The sequence below is a fragment of the Phalangium opilio genome, unplaced genomic scaffold (genome assembly GCF_054372755.1).
Source record: "Phalangium opilio isolate 3A_F unplaced genomic scaffold, DU_Popi_V2 ptg000209l_1, whole genome shotgun sequence".
Lineage (NCBI taxonomy): Eukaryota > Metazoa > Arthropoda > Arachnida > Opiliones > Phalangiidae > Phalangium > Phalangium opilio.
The window spans coordinates 21,648,452-21,672,630 of NW_028324217.1; the positions used below are offsets into that span (position 1 = coordinate 21,648,452).

General features: G+C 38.1%; 2 protein-coding genes and 1 long non-coding RNA gene across 5 annotated transcripts; all 3 read left to right on the forward strand.

Moving 5' to 3' along the window:
* The first annotated feature begins 1,572 nt into the window (after positions 1-1,572).
* Positions 1,573-4,378, forward strand: LOC149621254 (uncharacterized). 3 transcript variants are annotated; one of them, XM_089854151.1, is made up of 6 exons: positions 1,573-1,840; positions 1,941-2,061; positions 2,174-2,306; positions 2,390-2,452; positions 3,074-3,208; positions 3,306-4,378. In XM_089854151.1, the coding sequence occupies exons 1-6, from the start codon at positions 1,828-1,830 to the stop codon at positions 3,633-3,635; spliced, it is 795 nt and encodes a 264-aa protein (XP_089710277.1). In that variant the 5' UTR covers positions 1,573-1,827; the 3' UTR covers positions 3,636-4,378. The 3 variants fall into 3 exon arrangements, with proteins under 3 accessions (XP_089710277.1, XP_089710278.1, XP_089710276.1); XM_089854152.1 differs by having other exon boundaries at positions 3,330-4,378; XM_089854150.1 differs by having other exon boundaries at positions 1,574-1,840; positions 3,074-3,229; positions 3,306-4,377.
* Positions 4,379-11,746: 7,368 nt separating this feature from the next.
* LOC149621255 (uncharacterized) lies at positions 11,747-12,206 on the forward strand. Its single transcript, XR_016375372.1, has 2 exons — positions 11,747-11,874; positions 11,966-12,206. It is a non-coding gene; the product is annotated as an uncharacterized LOC149621255 (long non-coding RNA).
* Positions 12,207-12,673: 467 nt separating this feature from the next.
* On the forward strand, positions 12,674-13,876 carry LOC149621256 (uncharacterized). Its single transcript, XM_089854853.1, has 2 exons — positions 12,674-12,735; positions 13,059-13,876. The coding sequence occupies exons 1-2, from the start codon at positions 12,730-12,732 to the stop codon at positions 13,473-13,475; spliced, it is 423 nt and encodes a 140-aa protein (XP_089710979.1). The 5' UTR covers positions 12,674-12,729; the 3' UTR covers positions 13,476-13,876.
* The last annotated feature ends 10,303 nt before the right edge of the window (positions 13,877-24,179 follow it).

A 24,179-nucleotide genomic window follows, 5' to 3' on the forward strand; every position in this document is an offset into this window, starting at 1 on the left:
AATTTGTAACCACAGAGAGTGGTCATTTGATCAGTCATCAAATCAGTCATCAGCGCATTCACAGTGGTGGAAAACCATTCAAATGCGATCAGTGTGACTTTGCAAGTACTCGGAAGTATGATTTGAAAATACATCAACGCATTCACAGGGGGGAAAGACCCTTCAAATGTGATCAGTGTGACTTTTCTAGCAAAGAGAATAGTCATTTGATCACGCATCAACTCACTCACAGTAGTGAAAAACCCTTCAAATGTGATGAGTGTGACTATGCAAGTAAGCGTAAGAGAAATTTGACCAGACATAAACGCATTCATAGTGGTGAGAAACCCTTCCAATGTGATCTATGTGACTATAAATGTAGGCTGAAGTGTACGTTGCGCGCACATCAACTCATTCACAGTGAAGAAAAACCGTTCAAATGTGATCAGTGTGACTATGCAAGTAAGCGAAAGGGTGATTTGGCCAGACATGAACGCATTCACAGTTGTGAAAAACCATTGAAATTTGATCTTTGTGACTATGCCAGTACAAGAAGATTAGTTTCATCACACATCAACATCCAAAACACCACTAAGTAATTTAAAACTTTGTAAGGAGATTTATTTAAATGTATTGTTCAACGCGTTTTAATTTTCTTAATAAATATTAATGTTATTGACCACTCTTATTAATATACATATGCTTTGCACCTTTTGGAAGGTGACCAGTTGAGACTTAAGCCGGTGTAAAGGAAATTAAACCCGCGATTTTATATCTGATCCAACAAAACCGCTTCATGACTTTGCATACATTTGCAAATTTATTGACGTAGTGGGGATCCTAAAACTAAGTAGTTTTAGAATTCATACACTCCGCCATAGAACCCCGATGAACTATTTTTAAGGCAAATTATTCATTAAAGTTTTATGAGAATTTCTTAAAGTTAAGTTGGAGTACTTAAAGGAAAATTGGAGGTAACATAACATTATACCTTAATATAACATATATATAATATAATATATTTTATATATTATATATATTATATTTTATATATTATATATTATATTATTACAATATGATAATTAGCATTTAATTAGTCTTAAAACAATGAAGGACTGCTGCGCTATCCGCCATTTGTTTAGTGGTGCCTGCTAAATCGAACCGCTCACCCCTACGGGATTGGTTGAATTCTCACACGCCGAGAGAGGGTAAGGGGTAAGAGGTTCGATTTAGCAGACGCCACTTAATCAATGGCGGATGGCGCAGTAGCCCTCGTTTTTAAGACTAATTAAATGCTAATCATTTTGTAGTAAGAAATCATTTATTTTTTATATATATATTTTCCCTTTTATATTTCGAAAAAGGCCGTTCTTTTAAGGTATATGCCTATAATAGTTTTTTTATAAAAAATAAAAATCATCACATAGTAGAGAAATAAATCCTTCAATTTCTCTACTATGTGATGATTTTTATTTTTTATAAAAAAAACTATTATAGCTGAAGACTTTTAATTTTACAGGATAATATCAAACCTTTCAATACACGTCTCATTAAAAATTCAAGAGATTTGAACCAGTAGATGCACTAATATTGTCAAAAACGTGGAAAAAACTGGTCCCTTTCCATAGACGCCCATGTTAAAACCAGACGGGTTTGAATTTTAGACCGAACCTATGTTATTCTCATTTTTAGGGTCGATTGAGCGGGCTTCTATAGCGCGTGCAGCCAGCGTGATCAAGTGGGCTATGATAACACTAACTGAAATATTAGAAATTTTTTTGTAGTTCAGGAAAATATCACAGGAAGGCTTAGGAAACTTTTGGAAATTCATTTATAAGTAAACTTACTATGGCGAATAAAGGTAAAAAATTGAACTAAACCAATTACTGTCTGACAAATTAGAAATCCAATCTATATGTACTATCAGTAGCAAATAAATAAATAATTATTATGTTTTGCAGAACCTATCCATAGAATAAAGCTCAGTAATGCAGTTTTTCAAAGATGGACAACAGAGAAGAATCGGTGGGGTATAGGATCACAAAATGATAAATTTGTCACATTCCTACTTGACAAACTGCAGTAAGTTTTTGAGGCCTGTTCTTACGCTATTGCGACTCCCAACCCTCTTTTTCACAGTAATAATTATACTGTTAACTAATATATATATATATATGTGTTTATTGAAAACAAGTCAAGGGGAAATGTGTAATAAATGGACCCAAAGTGTGTTTGACACCACTGAAAAAAATATTCAAACTGACCCCATTGCCACATTTGAGACGATGACATCTCCACGGTTTCCTCCTCAAAGACATTATATGATGGTTGTAATTCATATTTGTTTTAAGAGACCCATGCTGTAAATTTATATTTTACAATAAAACTTAAAAACTGAAATTTATTTTAGGAAATGGAGTGTAACCACAACCACCAAAGCAAAGATGATCAAATCAAGGAACTGAAAGCCAAGGTAATTTACATGGTATTCCACGAAGGTCGTTCTGTTTGGGCTGGGTGTCCCCTATGTCTTAAAAAAAAGTTTATTCTCACACAAATAAAATGGGAAAACAGTTCTGAAAAATGGCGCTAAGTGGCAGCACTTGTCACTAGGTACACTTGGAGACGTTCATAGCAGCACATGACCCACAAACATTTCTACTCCATTATACACTTTCCTTCATGTTAAAGCAAGTCTCGGCTGTGGTTAAGTTTAAACAAATGCCACTAGATGTTCCTATAATCGAGGGGTGGAATTGACTGACCCTCTAAGTCTAAGCTTATTAAAAGATAGTTTTAGCTCCGCCCTCATGGACGAGTTCTGATTGGCTCCTGCCTTTGGCAAGGTAAAATTTGTGTAGAAGATCAGCCATACTGTTAGGGTTTTGCATAAATAGGTGATACTATGAACATTTTACATGTAAAAGCGCCATATATTAGTTTAAAATTAACCAAGAAAATATCGGAAAATATCATGTGGCGCCATCAAACGGAATTTGAATCAGTATTGGTTTAACCGATACAATACTATCTTGAAATAATCAGTATCACTGCCAATACCGATATGTACAGGTTTTATTTTTTTTTTGCGTAGTGTGATGTTTTAATTCTGAACATGAGGAATGAGAAAATGAAAATTACACTAACGCTAAATCATCAACAAGAGGAAACAGAAAGACTAAGTGCGGAAAGTGAAAGGCTCAATACAGTCATTGAAGAATTGAAAAAGGTACTTGAAGAAGATCTCTTGGTATGTTCATGTCGATGAGAAGCGAAAATCTGGTTGAAGTATCAGTCTAATCATTGTTAATTTACAATATGCTTAGGAGAAAAATGACACTTATCAAAAGGCCAGCAACGAATGCGTGAAAGATGAACCAGTTGAAAATGATTATCAAAATACTAACGATGAATGCCTCAAAGCTGAACCAATTGAGTATGGTTCGGAAATGTATAGCCAAGAAATGCCAATTGGCAAAAAACTGAGCGAAAAACGATTCAGATGTGATCAGTGTGACTTTGGATGCAAGAGCGAGGGTTATTTCATTAGACACAAACGAATCCATAGTTGTGAAAAACCATTCAAATGTGATCATTGTGAGTTTAGATGCAAGAACACGAGTGATTTGATCATACATCAAAACATAATGTGGTGAAAAACCCTTCAAATGTGATCAGTGTGAATATGCAAGTAAGTGGAAGAGCGCTTTGATCAGACATCAACGCATTCACCGTGGTAAAAAACCATTCAAATGTGATCAATGTGACTATGGATGCTCGAAAAAGACTACTTTGATCATACATCAAGGAATTCATAGAAGTGAAAAACCTTTAAAATGCGATCACTGCAAGTTTAGATGTAAGAACAAGAGAGGTTTGATCAAACATCAACGCGTTCACAGTGGTGAAAAACCCTTCAAATGTGATCAGTGAGAGTGATTATGGGTGCGCGGTCAATAGTAATTTGATCAGACATAAACGCATTCACAGTTGTTGTGAAAAGATATTCAAATGCGATCAATGTGACTATACTGGCAACTATAAGCATAATTTGATCAATCATCAATGCAATCACTTCGTTAAAAAACACTTCAAATGTGAACAGTATAACTCTTCTAAGGTGCAGAAGATTACTTTGATCACATATCGATGTAGAAAACTTGCGAAGTAGAATGGATTTATCAGTAAAATCTCACTTATGGGAACCTGAAATAGATTTAACATAACATAACAGAAAAGAATGTTTGCCCACTGAAAACGCTGGAACAAGGCCGTTGTTGCGTCAAAATGCACTAATCGGCCAAATTAGAATTGGTAGTATCTACTCTGGAAGATGAAGTCACTTGCTGTGCTAAATATTTTTTTAGAAGTTAAAAACCGGTTTTTAAAGATAATTTTAATTTTACAAGTGCCAAACTATAAAGAGGCAAAAAAGGTTTAATAAATGTGCCTATGGAAATCCGCATCTTTTTTCTTTATAAGCATGAGTTGAATCACAAGACATCCGCCGCTTTTACTTCAAATTTTGATGACATTTAACCTTAATCGCCTATAGAGTGCTGTCAGAAGCGCCGGTGTGACGTCACCCATGCGGTTTTCCCATAAAGAAAAAAACGGTAACTGTCATGGCCGCCCATTGCTAAAGGCAGACTCGTGACGTTTAACCTTGGATTTGACGTCACAACTGACAGCACTCTATATAGATCTCGCACTCTCTTAGAACGGCCGATCCCGATGTTAACACTGTTTACTAGGTATTTAACACTGTTTATTGTTCATTTATCCCTTGCGTTATTTCACTAATTGTAGGGTAATGACAGTGCTACGTGAGCAAACACCCTTCTATATCATAGCTCAGTGTCACAGCCCCTACTTGGCGCGTACAGTATCCCATCTTACAAGAGTGCGCCAAGAAGGGGGATACACAGTCTACACCCCTCTCTACGCCCACTGGTTTGCAATCTGGGAAATAAGGATATTTTTTAAACTAGTCCTTGGGACCAGTGACACCACCCATTGTCCCCGAAATAATTAACTGGTCTCCGGAGTGGTCCCATCCTTTGTTCTCCTATAGATTTGCAATTAATAAACCCCCACTTCTTGAATTAAAAAAACTAGTTCAAGCAATTAATAAACTGGTTTTGGACCAGAGGAAGTGTGCTATTTCCCAGACTGCTGGTTTGTAGAGTAATTTCTTTCCAATATATGGAAACGTCATAACCCTCTATCTCTTACAAAGTTTCCCCCAACGTTGGGGATACAAAGTTCACTCCCCCTCTCTACCGAAATTACTCGAAAGTGTCTGCTAGTTATCATTCGGAAATTTTTTGGGGGGGGGATATTTTTCATATTTTAAAATTTAAAATAATCGGCGACGAATCAGTACGGATGGTTCACTAATGTTTTACTCCATATTCTGACTTTTGCGATATCTATTTGCAGTTGAGATTTCAATTTCCCGCCGATAATCCCAGAGTTACGTTTTTGGGCCAGGCAGAGAAATAAGGACAAATATCCTCCTTAGAAATTAACTGCGCCAGATTAAAAATTAACTACTTGGGGTCTACTGGAGTACTGGCCTCGTGGCTACCTAATTAATTAAAAATGTTCCAAGATTAACAATTTCAAGTGGCTAATGTCCTGTTTATTTAATAAAATTACTTGGGCTCTACTGGCCATATGACCAGTTGAAAAAAAAACCTTATTTCTCAGCCTGTGCAGCGTGATTCTAGAGAGATAGATCAGTAAGTACTGTATTTTCTCAATACCACTCCAGTAGTCAATATATTACCGCCTCCAAGTCCGAAACTGGGAAACATTCCTGTCTGCTAGTCATTCTTGTCTTATTATGGCGGCGCGAAAAGCGGTCAACGAACAACGTAGACGGAAGCCTTTAAATGTGTGTTACTAAAATTATTAAGGCTCCTTAGTACTAGAAATACTATTAATAAAACAAGAACAAAAGGCATTAGTTACTTGTAACAGGAAAACCTTTCAGTTAGACGATAAAGGGCTTGACTTTTATCCTTGAATGATTGGTTTAATCAGATTCTTCGACGGGTAAAAGAGGACAAGTAGGATGGATTCATTGAAAGATTGTGTTGTTACGGTGAAACCTTTAAGCTGGTAAGTAATAAAAATAATTCGAACTTGATGAATACCTCAAGAGGTTTAATGGAACTGCCCTGGCAAAACCTAACCTAAGTTAATCTATCCTGGGCCAGCGAATCTAGAAAAGATTCGTAATTTAGAGGCCGTTTTCCTTAGTGACAAATATTTTAGTAGGATAGTAGTAAAAATAGTAGTATTCACCCCGGCGCGGAAAAGCAAAACCTATGATGGAGAAAATGGGATAAAATTGCTACATTGCACTATGTTACAAATGACCGATATTTTGGCAATAATTCCACAAGGCACATAGTGACAATATTTATACATTTTCGACTTCCACCTATTTCTAGGATGATGCCAAAGTACATAGTTTTCGGGTGCGCCACCTGGTGGCGAAGTTAGCCCCCTAGTAGGTTTAAGTGTGTTTTGACGTTTGTTATGTGTAAAGAGCTTCATTCCTATGTTATGTTAAAAGGTCCGTTAGTAAAGATCACCTAACATTTGAGATACAGCGAAAAAAATATCGAAAATTGCACAAAATGGGTCATTTTTGATCAATGATTACTCTTAAACGCGCAAGTGAATTGCGACGCGATTTTCTTTAAAATGTAATTTAAATGCCATACTATAGAAATACCCGGAAAGATATTTGCGGTTTTGGCTGGTCTTTTAACAGTTGACGTTCCAAAGTCTAAAAAAAACAAGGAACGAAATATGCAAAACGATAAACGACGCACTTAAAAAACATACAGCTCCTTTATTCAAACAATAGGGCAACACTAATTTGAGTAATATTGAAAGAATTTAAAAAATAAATTACGATAAGAGGAGTTTGTACCTCTACCTCTCCGGGTTATCAAAGTAAGTCATTTGATTACTATCTCCAGTGCAGTATGTCTGCTGAATTGCTGACTTCTTCTGCAACTGAAGAAGAAGCTCGCCCCATTACAATGGCAAAGTCGAAACCACCTTTATCACTCAGGAAGTCCGATTTAGTCAGTATTTTTAAATCTAAGGCTGATGTTAATGGGTGTATACAAAACGTAATTGCTTTGCTTGGAGAGGATGTACAAAGTAGTATCTCTGACGAAGATATTAAGTGTATGAAAGCGGCGTTTATTAGGGAAAAGTCCCGCTTCATCAAATATTGGAAAGAATCCGGCAGAAAAAAATGAGTGTTTTTTTGAAGAGACACGAGTCATGGCTTAATTCCGACTTCTCTGTCCCCCACGCCAAGTTCGATAAAGATAGAATTGATGAAGTTGTTGAGGGTTCAACTACTTCAGTGGCTGTAGGTAGGCCATTAACACCCTATTCATTTGCGAAAAATGCAGCAAAAAGGCAAAAGGTAACTGATTTGGCTAAAGTGTTGGCCGACAAATCTAAAGAGGAGCATATGAAATCAAGCGAATTAGCTCTAAAGATTCAAGGAGAAAAACAATTATCGAACATTTTGCATGAGTTATTGAAAAGCCCAAATCGGGCTTCCAAACTGCAACAGAACATGACTCTCGAGGCATCAACTAGTTGTACTGCTGAAGAAGCCATAGCCTTGATTTTGGATGGAAATTTATCTGTGTCGACCTATCAAATGTTAAGGCAAACAGCCACGTCCCACTGATCGTCTTTGTTCCCACCATATTACAAGGTCCTCGAGGCGAAGTCACTTTGCAGACCCGCTATGATTGACGTGTCGGACACTGTTGCTTCAGTAGCCTTGCAAGATCTCTTGAACCACACTACTCTCCGAATTCTGAAACTACAACATGAAGCCGTAGAACGCTATGCTCAAACTCGTAACGTTGACAACCTGCAACTTACTCTTCTGGCTTCGTGGGGTTTTGATGGAAGCACTGCACAATCCCAATACAAGCAAAGGTTCGACAGCTTAGACGAACTATCGGACGCTGAGTCATTTGTTACAACCGTGATTCCGTTGCGCCTTTCCTCAAGTGCGGCCACGCTTTGTGGAATAACCCCTCTCCACAGTCTGTTCGATTTTGCAGGCCACTTAGGATACAATTTGCCAAAGAATCGAAACAATAAATTTTAGATGAAAAGTATTGGGTTGAACATCAGATTGCAACGCTTCAACCGCTGACGTCAAGACCATCAAATCATCTAAATGTTATCATTGACTATAGTCTCTACTTAACGGTAATTGATGGGAAAGTCCTAAGTATAATATCTGGAGCAACGTCACAGCAATCCTGCTCGATTTGCGGTGCCACACCAACACAATTCAACAAACTAAACCTTCAAGCAAGTCGTACAACGGATGCGCAGCAACTTATTTACGGTATTAGTCCCCTTCAAGCTTGGATTAGGTTTTTTGAATTTTGTCTTCATTTGGGCTATCGCAACGTTGAAGGCTTGAAAACATGGCGAATCAAAGGGGGTGCGAATAATCCACTTTTCATTCAAAGGAAGAAACATATCCAGGGTTTGATGTGTAAAAAATTAGCTCTTCGAGTAGACTTCCCAAATCCAAAAGGCGCGGGAACAAGCAACGACGGAAATACAGCAAGAAGAGCTTTCTCTCCAGAAAACCAGGATATGTTCGCGGAAATACTTGGTTTAGAGAAGTGGTTAGTACCAAAGTTACACGTCATCCTTTGCGTCATATCATCATCTCTTCCAATTGAACCATCAAAATTTGGGCAGTACTGTCGAAAGCTGGCCGAAAGGTATGTTGCTTCTTACCAATGGTTCTATATGCCTGTCACTGTTCATAAGATTCTCATTCATGGAGAAGATATTATCAAGACATCCGCCCTGCCAGTAGGGATGTTGAGTGAGCAAGCGGGTGAATCAAGAAGTAAACTTTATCGGCGCGATAGGGAACTTCACGCGCGAAAGACAAGTCGAAAGGACAATGTGAGAGATATAATTGGACGAGCCCTTGATTCTTCTGATCCTATTGTTTCCGAGTATTCTTTGAAGAAAAGACTAGATAAACGTAACTCTTTACCTCTTCCGAAAGAAGCAATTGGTCTTCTCCAAGAACCGGATATTCATGAAACCTGCATTCACACTGAAATAGTACGCTTAGAAGAACATGAAATAGAAGATTTAAGCTTACTCTCGAATGTCGATTGCATCGATTCGGACACGGAGTGAAAAACACAATCTGTTATAGTATTATCATACCAATAAGTACTATAAGTTTAATAAACATATTCTGTTTAATCTTGCATTAGTTGCGTTTTAGTGTTGCCCTATTGTTGGAATAAAGGTGCTGTATGTTTTTTAAGTGCGTCGTTTATCGTTTAGCATATTTCTTTCCTTGTTTTTTTAGACTTTGGAACGTCAACTGTTAAAAGACCAGCCAAAACCGCAAATATCTTTCCGGGTATTTCTATAGTATGGCATTTAAATTACATTTTAATGAAAATCGCGTCGCAATTCACTTGCGCGTTTAAGAGTAATCATTGATCAAAAATGACCCATTTTGTGCAATTTTCGATAGTTTGTTCGCTGTATCTCAAATGTTAGGTGATCTTTACTAACGGACCTTTTAACATAACATAGGAATGAAGCTCTTTACACATAACAAACGTCAAAACACACTTAAACCTACTAGGGTGCTAACTTCGCCACCAGGTGGCGCACCCAAAAACTATTTACTTTGGCATCATCCTAGAAATAGGTGGAAGTCGAAAATGTATAAATATTATCACTATGTGCCTTGTGGAATTATTGCCAAAATATCGGTCTTTTGTAACATAGTGCATTGTGCCGTGCGGAATAGTGTGTTACCACGAACTTTGTAGTGACGTCACATGCTCTTATCTCTTACCTTATTTTCAGGCGACCATATTGGCAGTCGCGAGACGTCGTCAGCTTGGGCAATACAAATTCGGGACCCAATATTGACGTCACAGTTTCCTCCCCCCACAGCTTCGCGGAAGCACACTATAGACCTTTTCACCGGTAGAGCGGGGGTGAAAAGGGGGGAAAAATTTAGAGAGGTGAGCATGCGTAGAAAGAATGTCTGGGGGCAGTGCAGTACTTTTAACCATTCCTTTTGCCTTATTTGCTACGCATTCGAGTTTATTTTTATAAAACAATGTTGTATTACTTGTTGTAAAAGTATTAATTGAACTTCCGAGGTGAAATTTTATCAAATTCAATTGATAGACGTAAAATTAGGGCATTTAATGAAATTCTACTCACTAAATTGGGCGCCAGGGCTTACGGGCATTTATACACAGCGCTTTCGGCACGGCATCGGCGGACATCGCCGTCTATTCGCCGATGAAGCGATGATCCCGTACCGTCGCCAAGGCTTAGTGAGCGGCCTACTAATATCAATGCACCGTTTCCATTAGAACTTAAACACTTTATTTCTTAACATGATTTTAATTGTACTGTCTCGGTTTTAAATACTAGGCATTTTATTTTAATATTAAATTTCAAAAGGTCTCCCATACGTCCATCGTAGTTTAGTTTACACGTTTAACTCCGTAGAAGCGCTATAACTCATGCCCCCAAACATTGCAACTTCTCATGCGCGGCCCTTAATGTGAATAGGTCTATTGTAGTAACAGTAAAGAATAGGGAGCTCATATTGAAATATGCCTCCTGAGTAGTCAAACTGTAGCTATTCATAGTAGTTTCTCCGTCATTCGTTTAGCTTTTCAGTCTAAAAAAAATAGTACTATTTTTACTACTATCCTACTAAAAAAAATTCCCGCTATAAAAAGGCGACCTCCTAACTAGGAATGATCCCACATAATGATGTACATTCTTTCGGAAATATTAGACCCCTCATTAATCACAGTTCAACAACATTTTATAATGAATGTTAAAAATACAAAATTATTTTATTTAAAATTTATATATACGAAGATCTGATTAGTTTTAACATGAATTAATTGAGTCGGAATTTTGACAATGCTCTTGCTCTTGCACTAATCAAACCTTTCAGCCTTGAAAGGTCATGGGAACGCTATAAACTCATATTAGTTTACAATATAAACATTTTTTTCCATTCCTTCGCTTGTTGTTCAAATAATGTTTCATGTTTCAAAACATACCTTCATTCAAAGTTTAATTCTAGGGAAGAAATGTGTCGACACAAACTGTCTTTACGCAAAGCCTATATGAATTTAGTCGATTCTCAAAGAGTTGTTCTCGGAGAGGTATTTGAGCAAATATTGTTCTACCGCGTGAAATTACAAAAAAACTGCTGTTTGTTTTAGGAAATGGATAAGAATGATCGTTGCTTAAGCAAAGATGATAAAATGAAGAAACTGAGGAAAAAGGTACTATTTGACAAAACGAGAAAACTTCCCAAATATTATCCCCATAGAAAAAGCATTAAGAGGCAATCTGGTAGGAAAAACGAAGCAAGGGGCACTTTCACCATGCTTGAGCGAAAGCGCCCAGTTTTCTTGTCTACCGCCACTCCATGGCTGATGAACATTGGACTTTTTTAAATGTACTGCCAATGAAAAATTCGCGTCTGATTGGCTAAAAGCTCGGAGGGTTTGAGGTCCCTTGTTTTAAGCATCATTGAAAATATGGACCTATAACGTTCTTTCGCGTCATTGGTTTTTCCTGTTTCTTGCTTGTCCCTTTAAAAGGCATTCTGTCTGAAGGTCCCATGGAAATCAGCTGTAGTAATGGAATCTTATTTCAATATTTTAGTTTGACGTTTTAATTTCAAACGTGAGAAAGGAGAGAATGGAAAATGAATTAACTATTAATGAACAACGAGGTAAAATTGACAGGCTCAATAAGGTCAGAGAAGAATTGAAAAACAAAGTCAAAGATCTCAAGGTACGCGACATTGTTCATTTGATGAAAACGGAAATATGAGGTTAGGTATTAGCAATATTCATTAATCATTGTTAATTCTTTAAAAAATTAGGAGAAAAATGAAACTGTTCAAAAGGCTAACGATGTATCAGTGAAAGTTGAACCAGTTGATTATGATTCAGAGCCAGATAGCCAAGCATTATCCCTACCAGTTGCGGAACAGCAACAACCTCAATCTCAAAATGAAAGGTATTACGAGAGAAAAAAAGGTGTTTTTATTTTTATTGTTTCCATGGACTATTTATCACAATTTTAATTGTATAGCTCGGAAGGAGTCCCTACTGAGGCCAGGAACCGCAACCAGCCTGGTGTGTAAATTGCAGAATATAGCATTTTTAACGTTAATTTTTGGACTACGCATGAATATTACTAAGAGAAAAGAGATGAGATTCTGAGAATCTTTCACTCCTAGTCCCCACTGTGTAACGATCATTTTTTGAAAAGGGGTCGGACTAGCTCCGTCCACATCTCATAGAATCATCGCACTTTCCTTGTGTCGAATCTATAATTTCCAGATGTTACATGATTATTTCCTTATTTATGTAGGTAAATCCAAGGCAAAACATGATATTGAAGATCAAAGAGTTCTTGAACTAAGTTCTAAAATTCATACTAGAGAACGAAGCTTCAAATTTGATCAGTTTGAATTTTCCAGCGCACAGAAAAGTAATTTCATCAGACATAAACGTATTCACGTTGGGGGAAAACCCTTCAAATGTAATCAGTGTGATTATGCGAGCAAGCTGAAGAGTAATTTGATCAAACATCAACGCCTTCACAGTAGTGAAAGACTCTTCAAATGTGATCAGTGTGATTATGCAAGTAAGGAGAAGTGTTATTTGATTAGACATCAACGCATTCACAGTAGTGAAAAAACCTTCCAATGTGATCAGTGTGAATATGCGAGCACGCTCAAGACTAATTTGATCATGCATCAACGCATTCACAGTGGTGAAAAACCCTTCAAATGTAATCAGTGTGATTTTGCCAGCAAGCTGAAGAGTAATTTGATCAGACATCAACGCATTCATAGTGGTGAAAAACCCTTCAAATGTGATCGGTGTGATTATGAAAGTAAGGATAAGTATTATTTGATCAGACATCAACTCATTCACAGTAGTGAAAAAACCTTCAAATGTGATCAGTGTGACTACTTCAGCAAGAACAAGCATCACTGGATTGCCCATCGATGCATTCACAATGGTGAAAAACTCTTCCAATGTGATCAGTGTGAATATGCGAGCACGCTCAAGACTAATTTGATCATGCATCAACGCATTCACAGTGGTGAAAAACAATTCAAATGTGATCGGTGTGACTATAAAGGTACGCAGAAGGTTCATTTGATCAATCATCAGCGCATTCACAGTGGTGAAAAACCATTCAAATGTGATCAGTGTGACTTTGCAAGTACTCGGAAGTATGATTTAAAAATACATCAACTCATTCACAGTGGTGAAAGACCCTTCAAATGTGATCAGTGTGACTTTGCAAGTATTCGTAAAAATGGTTTGATCAGACATCAACGCATTCACAGTGGGGGGAAAACCCTTCAAATGTGATCAGTGCGACTATAAATGTAGGCAGAGTAGTAATTTGATCGTACATCAGCGCATTCACCTTAGGAAGAAAACTTTTCAAATGTGATTATAGTTTACTAGCACATGTAAGTCAAATTTGATCACACATCAGGGCGTTGATAATGGTGAAACACCATTCAAGTTTTATCATTGTGAAGATGTATCATCACACCAACGTTGAAAGCACATGGGCGAATAGAATGGATTTGAAGGACTGGTAAAGATTAGAATCGAGGAATGTTTTTATTGTAAGACCTATTTGTATAATGAAAAATTTCCAATGTTGTAAAATTCGAAAAAAAAAAATTGAGAATTCGCTATTGAATGAAACGATGATGTTTTGACAAATTGCTAATACCTTTTCCGTTACACGAACTATTTCGGGCAACACTTGTTCATGGTGTGATAAAAATTGCACCCGACATTGATTATAACCCGAAAAGTTTATCAGCTTTTCATTTCAGGTAGATTAGAAGAAATCTATATTTATTTTAATTTTGAAAATCATTGAAAACTATCACGGAGTTGTAATGGATGATACCATTTTCCAATCTTCATTACAAGTTAATTCTGAAATAATGTAAATTGTTTTCTTGATATTCTGTTTTTATTGTTTTATTGTAAATGAATTTTTATGACTATTAAAATTTATAAAATCTGCTTAAATGATATCAGTTTTCAGATGGTAATTTCAATTGAAGAAAGTTACCTAACCTTTGGGGGGCAACATGATACATAATTACATACAAATGAAAACGTTTATGCAAAATTACGGTTTTATTTAGTTATTACAAGCACATGCTCACCAAAATTTATTTGTAATTCAAATAATATTTCTGAAAACAGTTGCGGATCCCCTGTTGTATGAATCCACCTCTGGTAAGCCAGATCAAAATCCTGTAATGTGACCATACACTACTGCCTAATACGACAACTGACAACTAGTACTGGCTATGGTCTAGACTGTCGACTACAAGAGACTCATTCTAGAGTATAGACGCTAGTCAAGATCAATAGTCAATAGACTACAAAACTTTTGTAGGGAAGTTGTAGCCAAGGAGTACTAACAACCTAGGAGTAGAATTGGTAGGAAATATGTTGAGCTAGAAAAATTCTAATAAGGAACCCCGAATTTATAAACTGGTCCCACCGTCTATTTTTCCAAAAACGATAATTAATAAAGTGGTCCCTGGGACCACTGACCCCAGGTTTTGGAATAAATAAACTGGTCCGAGCCATTAATAAACTGGTTTTAGACTTGTAAACCTGTCTTATTTCCAACCCTGATTTCAATGGACTTTTTAAGCGCCATGTTTCGAATTATTATTGCCGTGTTGGCAAGTCAGTAGTGCTGGCATCGCGCTGGGAGTTCAAGGCTAATTTTACCAATGGAGCACGCACAGCGTCTCATCACTACTGAGCTTAAACCATTGGAATACGCAAAGGTTTTTCGAGCGCCTCCGGCAGTAAAAAATCTGCCCAAAGTAAAACGCCATATGAAGTGTTCATACTGTCAGAAGAAAATAGGGGAAGTACGTATTCTTAGCCATTTCGCGAGACGTCACTTTATCGGTTTTTTCGCGCCACTGAATATCCGCTTTTTTTGGCGGGAAACCGCGGATGAATACAAGAAACTATTTTCTTCGAAGGTTCGTCTGCTATCCAGCTGAATGCTGATTTTGTTATGGTACCTGACTTCTTGTGTTTACTATGGCCGAGGCTTAACGAGTCACTCGAATTTGGCGAAAATTCTACTTGAATACCTTTAGTTTTGCCTTTAAAACTTGTCTGGCTTTTCTTGTCACTAGTTTCCCGATATACTAAATTACACTGGACAGAAATATCCATTTTTAACTCTTAATTGAACGATAACTTTCAATGTCAATCTACCCGGGCGAAAGAAGGACGGTGTTTCGGAATCAACCTAGATGGCGCTAGGGTTTAAGTAATGTACCTCTCTCTCCATGTATAAGATATACATGTATTTTGTAACTAGTCTCAACTCATTTTGTGAACCATTAAAACGTACTGTGATTTTCTCCAATAAATTTAAATTCATTATAACAAATAAGATAATGAAACATGGTGCCAGAAGTGGTTATTGGCTTTATGTGACGTTTCTCGTACTCGTTACTTAAAAACTGACTCATTTTACCAGTTCTTGAGGTAAATTTGCTAACTTATCCTAACTGTAGCCGTGTCCAAGGCTTAGCTTCGGTGTGTACGTCGTACGTTCCCACCGTTTAGTTTGGTTTGCTTTTGTTTTGCGGGTCGCTTGCTAGTTCGTCATGGCTTCGGCCAACATTCCGCCGCCTACTCCGGTCTCTTTAAAAGGGGATGTATATACGAATTGGAAACTTTTTCGAGCGCAATGGGCAAATTATTCTACAGCTACAGGTATGGCCACTAAAACTGAAGAAGTACAGAAAGCTACTTTTCTTACGGTCATGGGAACATCATGCTTCCAAGTTTATCAAGATCTTGAACTAACGGCTGCGCAAACTGCTACACTCGCGTTACTAACAGCAGCTTTAGAAGATCATTTTGCACCTATGAAGAATACTATTTATGAACGGTATGTTTTCCATACGGCGTCTCAGCAGCCTACGGAAACTATTGACCAATATATAAACCGTTTGAAGAAACTTGCCAAAACATGCGATTATGGGCAAAACGTGGACGAATTTGTTCGTGATAGACTAGTATTGGGTATGTCAGATTCAAGATTTAGACCTCAACTCTTGAATAAACCCAATCTGACGTTAAATAAAGCACTGGAGATGTGTAGAACAAATGAACTTACATGTAGACAAGTGCAACATCTAGGCGATACTGACTCTTCAAATAACTCCATGACAGTCCACTCTGTCAATATGGCTGATAAGAAGTTCTCTACAAAACAGTCAGTAAGTCGCGCTAAGAAGATGTTACAAAAATCCTGTCATTTTTGTGGAACTATGCATGTACAAGATCGTCAAGCCTGTCCTGCGTATGGAAAAACGTGCCGCAAGTGTGACCAACTAAATCACTTTTCAAAATGCTGCACTGATCAGAATCGGAAACGACAGGGGAAGTTCACCAAGACAAAACCGGGAAACAGGTTCACTCAGTCGACACAAGACAGGTGCTAGCCTCTCCCGACTCTGCCGAGACAGCTGATTCTGACGAATCTACATACGCTTTAAACTTGGTGACAGTCAAGAAAACCAAGCATGGAAAAAAGTATTTCACCCAGTTGCTTGTGGAAGATAAGGCAAAGAATCAGTCACAGATGGTTAAGTTCCAGATTGATAGTGGATCAACTTGCAATGTAATTGGCAAGAAGCTTTTCGATTCCCTCCCAGAAAGTCAGAAGCAGATAGAACTGGATGAGTCTCGTTTAAATTGCTACAACGACTCAGAGTTAAAGGTCATGGGAGTTGCTAGTATACAAGTCCTATATAATTCCCAGGAGTATACCTTGGAATTTCAAGTGGTCACAAGCGATAAAGTACCACTGCTCTCTGGGGAAACTTGCGAAGAGTTAGGACTGTTGAAGTTTAATAAACCATTTACAAGTACGAACTCGGAAGAAACGCTGGCTACAGTCAATACCACAGACTCAGTCACAATACCAAGTCCGTTGACCAAGGAGAAAATTCTAGAAGAGTATGCAGATGTTTTCACAGGATTAGGGTGTTTACCTGGATATTGTCACCTAGTAGTAGACAAAACTATCCCTCCTGTACAACATAGACCAAGGAAGGTTCCGGTGGCACTCCGCCAACCCCTAAAAGATAAACTAGCGGAACTAGAAGCTTTAGACGTTGTGGAAAAAGTTACGGAACCGTCAGAGTGGATCTCAAGTATGGTCGTAGTCCGAAACCAAAAGAAGAGTATGCGCATATGTTTAGATCCTAAAGATCTAAATGTCGCTCTGCAAAGGCCAAAATATCCTTTACCAACTATAGAGGAGATACTACCTAGGATTGCCAAGGCTAAAGTTTTTTCCGTCTTGGATGCCAAGGATGGATTTTGGCAAGTCCGACTAGATGACGAAAGTAGTAAGCTTACCACTTTCTGGACTCCTTTCGGCCGCTATCGTTGGAAACGTATGCCCTTTGGCTTATCTGTCTCACCAGAAGAATATCAAAGGCGCCAACATGAAGTGTTGATAGGACTACAAGGTATCGAGAATATAACTGATGACATTGTCTGTGTTGGATGTGGCGACACTCTCGAGGAAGCTATACAGGATCATGATTCTAATCTCATCGCGCTCTTACATCGCGCCAGACAATGTAACTTCAAATTAAACAAGTCCAAGTTGAAACTTCGCATGAACCAAGTCCCATATATTGGACACCTATTGACGTCTACAGGCGTAAGGCCAGATCCTGAAAAAGTACGAGCCATCAAAGACATGCCCGTACCACATAATGTACAGTCCTTGCAAAGCTTCATCGGATTCGTAACATATCTTGCGAAATTTCTTCCCAAACTATCGGATTATACAGAACTGCTTCGAGAGTTGATCCGAAAGGACGCTGATTGGGTGTGGGATGACAGACATACCGATGCATTTGAAGCAATTAAAAGTCTTGCAAGCTCTGTTCCAGTCCTTCGCTACTACGATCTAGAAGAAGACGTCACTCTCCAATGTGACGCAAGCGAGTTTGGATTAGGAGCAACCTTATTGCAGAAGGGACAACCAGTTGCGTTTGCTTCTCGATCGCTAACGCAGACAGAAAGAAAATACGCTCAAATAGAAAAAGAGTGTTTGGCAATAGTGTTTGCATGCACTAGATTTGATCAATATCTATGCGGACGCGATAAAATAAACGTCGAAACAGACCATAAACCGTTGGAAAATATCTGGAAAAAACCTCTTCTTAATGCTCCAAAACGATTGCAGTGCATGTTACTGAAGTTGCAAAACTATGCTCTTCACGTTCAGTATAAGAAAGGACAGGACATGTACATAGCAGACTGCTTATCACGCGTACCACTACCTCTGCATGGGAATGAAAAAGATACTCAGGACCCCATTGTTTTTCGATTAGACCGCGATACCAACTCTAGCAACTATTTTGCGGGTATACAACACTCAGACTACCTACGAGTCTCTCTCGGTCGCCTTGAGAAGTTGCGCAAAATGACGCAAGAAGATAAAACACTCCAAACGCTTAAAACCGTTATTCTACAAGGTTGGCCGAATTCCAAAGCCAGAACACCACCTGATGTTAGAGAATATTGGAATTACAGAGAAGAACTCACCGTCGACTCAGGTCTCATCTATAAAGGCATTCGTGTGATTGTTCCTCACAGCATGCGTTCGGACATGTTGAAGATCCTGCATTCTAGTCATTGTGGTATACAAGCTTGCCTCCGCAAAGCCAGAGAAGTAGTATACTGGCCAGGGATAACGGAACAAATTAAACACACCATTGGTCAGTGTCATATATGCAACGAGTTTGCCACGGCACAAGCTAAAGAGCCTCTTATGACCGTCCCACTTGCCTCATTACCATGGCAAAAGATATCACTGGATCTCTTCACTCTTTCTGCTGACTCAAAGAAATATTTGGTAATGGTGGATTCATATTCGGATTACTGGGAAGTCGATCTACTCCCTGATACCACTGGAGAAACAGTCGTCGAATGTTGCAAGCGCCATTTTAGTCGTTTTGGCATACCAGAAGTTGTCATGTCCGATAATGGCCCTCCATTCAACGGCAGAACATTTCAAGAATTTGCAGACTTATGGGGTTTTCGTCATGAAACCTCATCCCCTTTTCACGCTCAAGGAAACGGAAAGGCAGAATCGGCTGTGAAAATTGCGAAGACAATGCTCAAGAAGTACGAAAAATCGAAGGAAGACCTTCACATGGCTTTACTAGACTGGAGAAATACTCCGACAGAAGGTATTGGATCAAGCCCGGCCCAACGCCTCATGTCTCGTCGTCTTCGTTCAACCTTGCCATTTGCCGACAAACAGTTACGACCCAAAGTAGTCACGAAGGTAACAACACAACTGAAGAAACGCCGTCAACAATACAAAACGCAGTTTGACAAAAGAACCAAACCCTTACGTGAGCTGCAAGTTGGTGAACTAGTATGGGTGAAACCCAATCCAAATTTAAGACAAAGCACTTGGCGCTTAGGAAAGATTATTTGTCAAGTACAAAACCGATCATACATTGTGAACATCGAGGGTAAAGAATACAGACGAAATCGCATAGTACTCCGTCCAGCTCTCAAGGAACATTCCTCCTCCCTTGTACCTGAACCTCTCGCAAACCCTCCTCTCCCTGCTGTGTTTTACCCGTGCAGTTGCCAGTCACTACAATGCCGAGTTCTAGACCGCCTCCGGATGAGTCCCAACCTCAGGCAACAGCAAGGCCAACAAACTGACCATCCTCAGAGTCACATGCCGTCCAGTGTTCCTAGTCCTCCAAGAAGTCCGTCCGGCAGCTCCTCATCTCCTTTGCCTACCAGACTTCTCCGTCAATCACGCAGTGGTCGCATTATAAGACCGCCACTCAAACTAAATGACTATGTTTAAACTAACTAAAAAAAGGGGGATGTTTCGGAATCAACCTAGATGGCGCTAGGGTTTAAGTAATGTGCCTCTCTCTCCATGTATAAGATATACATGTATTTTGTAACTAGTCTCAACTCATTTTGTGAACCATTAAAACGTACTGTGATTTTCTCCAATAAACTTAAATTCATTATAACAAATAAGATAATGAAACAGACGGAAATCGTCGTCTATACTCTGTAGTTCGGTTTCTCACGGTATGGTGGCGCACCTTCAAAAATTTCTATCGGTTCTCTGCCTATCTCTGATTGGCCAATTTAAAGCGATAGCTTGTTTCTGGGAGAGAAGGACGACTTGCACTAGCTAAAGGTACGAATACGTACTTCCCCTATTTTCTTCTGATCGATAGTTCAGTTTGACGAATGAAATATGTAAAATTGACTCAACAACTTTCTACTGTAGTATATCACGACAATAATCCCAATTCCATAGTTTTTAAGCTATTGTCACTTGTCAGGCTTTAAGCTGCATTGTATCTAATGGCGTTTTCCTTTGAGCAGATTTTTTACTGCCGGAGGCGCTAGAAAAACCTTTGCGTATTCCAATGGTTAAAGCTCATTATACCGTTTTCCTTTGGGCCAATTTTGTGTTGCCGGCGCTGGCGGCAAAAAAACCGAATTTCGCGTAATGCTATTACAGGATCAAACAAATTATCGACAACTTCAAATGTCAATGGAATATACCCATGACAGTAACATATTTAATCTTGTTTCAATGGAACACACTATTCGTTCGACTTTGGTACGAAATAGCTATGTTCGGAAGAAGTCAGTTCTTATACTAGTACAAAGTGCGTATTCCATAGGTAGGGTGGAACATGCCCCTTAAGAACCGATAAATGCAAGTTTGCCATGTAAATCCAATGGTGTTACGATCACGTGATCGTGACGACACAATAAATGTTGTAGTATGCATATTCCTTTGGAAAAATGTCACTTTCCCATCGCCCTAATTGCCGGAACAAAAGCGTGAAAGCCGAATTTCCCTTACGAAAAGTAGTTCAGTTCAGTTCTACTCAATTTAGAGCTTGCGCAGTGCCATTCTTTGATCATTTTTGATGCACTTTACCACACCCACTTTGCTTTTCGACCTTTGGGATCTTTGAGGATATCCAACTGGGCCTTCGCTTTACCAACGCCATCTACATTTTTTCCTAGGGACATGAATATGCCTGATAATTACACGATCGCTCCGCGTTCATTATATCACTTCTTAGCACGCCGACGTTCGAGCAGACGATAATTATGAAACGATAGCCCATGAAATCGTATTCCAATCAGGGTTGGAAATAAGACAGGTTTACAAGTCCAAAACCAGTTTATTAATTGCTGGGACCAGTTTATTTATTCCAAACTCTGGGGTAAGTGGTCCCAGGGACCACTTTATTAATTATCGTTTTTGGAAAAAATAGACGGTGGGACCAGTTTATTAATTCGGGGTTCCTTATTAGAATTTTTCTAGCTCAACACATTTTCTACCAATTCTACTCCTAGGTAGTAGGTTAGTACTCCTTGGCTACAACTTCCCTACAAAAGTTTTGTAGTCTATTGACAGAGGTGGATTAGGGGAAGTTACGAAAGAGGCCGAATTTCTGGATGGGCAAATGCTTTATAAAAGCGATGGGGGAACATAGAGCTACTCTTTATTTTTAAGCCCCCCCAAAAATGAGAGAGAATTCGCGAGGATAGCAGGGTAACGATATCGCCACCTAACGGATTGAAAATAGCGTCTGCTTAGTTTAGTGTATGATGTACAAGGCTTACTCAGTCAAGAGTCGTTTATAGTTAGAAATGGAACAATCGTCGGGAGGCGCGGACTTTCCCATTATTAAGAAGTTAATAGCACAATTAAAAAATGATCTCAGCTATTTTGTGACTTCCTCTGAAACTAGAGTAGCGTTGGTGGCCCATATTTTAAGTTCCAAAGCAGGGTAAATACCTTTCCGTTAAACATCCGATTTCTTTGGTGGTATTGTGACGGGGTTTATTAAAGTCAAGCACTGGGTGGAAACTGATTTAAAGCGCGGCAAAGGCTTAGCTATCTTTTCCGATTTTTCGCTACTTTTTGCAGTGGTGGGCAAATCGCGAGTGTCACTCGCATTGCGAAAGATTTTTCGTCTCTCTTAAATAAGTCTCTCGCGCCGAAAGAGTGAGACAAGAATGAGTGACTTGTTATCACTCGTGGCTTGAGAGTTTCATACACGCGAATTACAATATCTCACTCTCGCGAAGTAATGTTTTTCCAAAAGAGTGATAAGGTTTCTTTCACCAATGCCTCTTTCTATTGTCGGGAGTGACTTTCATAAATCGAGACGAAATCACTCTTAAGGACTCATAAATATTAAAAATTCGAGAACTTCACTCTCACTCAGAGAATGAAAATTATAGTAGTTTGAAAGTGATTTTTTGCCGAGCGAGTGTAGTCCCTATTTTAACATGTTATTTTTACTGGGGAAATCTGGTTTACGAAATCTACTAGATGGAGGTGTTTGAGTAAAAGAATCTTTAACGAGGGAGTCGTCACTCAGCGTTATAGCGTACAACATGAGAAAGCTTATGAGATAGCTTATTTAAGTGATTTGGATGATTAGGATGATATGAATTATTTTTATTGACTTCGTTTTTTTTAATTATATTGTTGATTAAGATGACTTGAATGACTTTGTTTATTTAGATGATTTGAATGACTTTGTTTATTTAGATGATTTGATTGAATGACTTTGTTTATTTAGATGATTTGAATGACTTTGTTTATTTAGATGATTTGATTGAATGACTTTGTTTATTTAGATGATTTGAATGACTTTGTTTATTTAGATGATTTGATTGAATGACTTTGTTTATTTAGATGATTTGAATGACTTTGTTTATTTAGATGATTTGATTGAATGACTTTGTTTATTTAGATGATTTGAATGACTTTGTTTATTTAGATGATTTGAATGACTTTGTTTATTTAGATGATTTGAATGACTTTATTTATTAAGATGGCAATGATAATTTTAATCATTTTAATGACCTCGTTGATTTGAATTATGTTGTTGATTTTGATTATTTAAATGACTTCGTCGCTCCGAATGGCTTGGTTGATTTGAATTTTTTGACTTTGTTGATTAGGGTTATTTGGATGGCAACAATGATAAGGATTATCGGGATGATTTTGTTGAATAGGATTATTGGATTGAAATTTTTAATTAGGATTATTGGATTGAAATTTTTAATTAGGATTATTGGATTGAAATTTTTAATTAGGATTATTGGATTGAAATTTTTAATTAGGATTATTGGATTGAAATTTTTAATTAGGATTATTGGATTGAAATTTTTGATTTGGATAATTTGAATGACTATGTAGATGTTTGATTTGAGTGGCTAGGGTGATTTGGGTGACTAGGGTGATTTGGGTGACTAGGGTGATTTGAGTGACAATCGTGATTTGAGTGACAATCGTGATTTGAGTGACTATGGTGATTTGAGTGTTTTGTGCGAGATTTGAGGAACCGACGGTAACTTTGATTTCTATAGAAAGGAACGTCTTTAAAAATTAAATTTCTTAAAGTGCACATTGACATATTAACGTTTCAAAATTTGTTTCAAAATATTTAATAATCTGCAACGCCTACAGTACAGTAGTTTTAGTAGGTTAATTTTTAATCATAATTGACGAAGGCAGTTATTTTCATTGAATTAAGCTTACAACCACAATTATTTGAATTAAGTGGCTATTATTTGATTGGATTTGTAATTATTTGCATAGTCGTACCAATGTTGTAAAGTGCAATGGTACTTACCTCTGTGTCATATAGTGTACATTGTGGGGTCCCACAGGGTTCATCCCTGGGGCCTCTTCGTTTTAACATTTATCTATATGACCTTCAATACGCAGTTCGTCATTCCAATCTGCTTCAGTTTGCCGATGATAATAAACTTATTAAAGTGATTGATTCCATTCAGAATAGGTTGTTTCTACAAAGTGACATTGACGCTGTGTCCCTATGGTGTAATCGCAATAACATACCTATTAATTGGTTAAAATCAATTCATATCTCATACACTCGCCGCATTAGTAGAACTATTACTACTTCTTACGTTATAGACCACTCC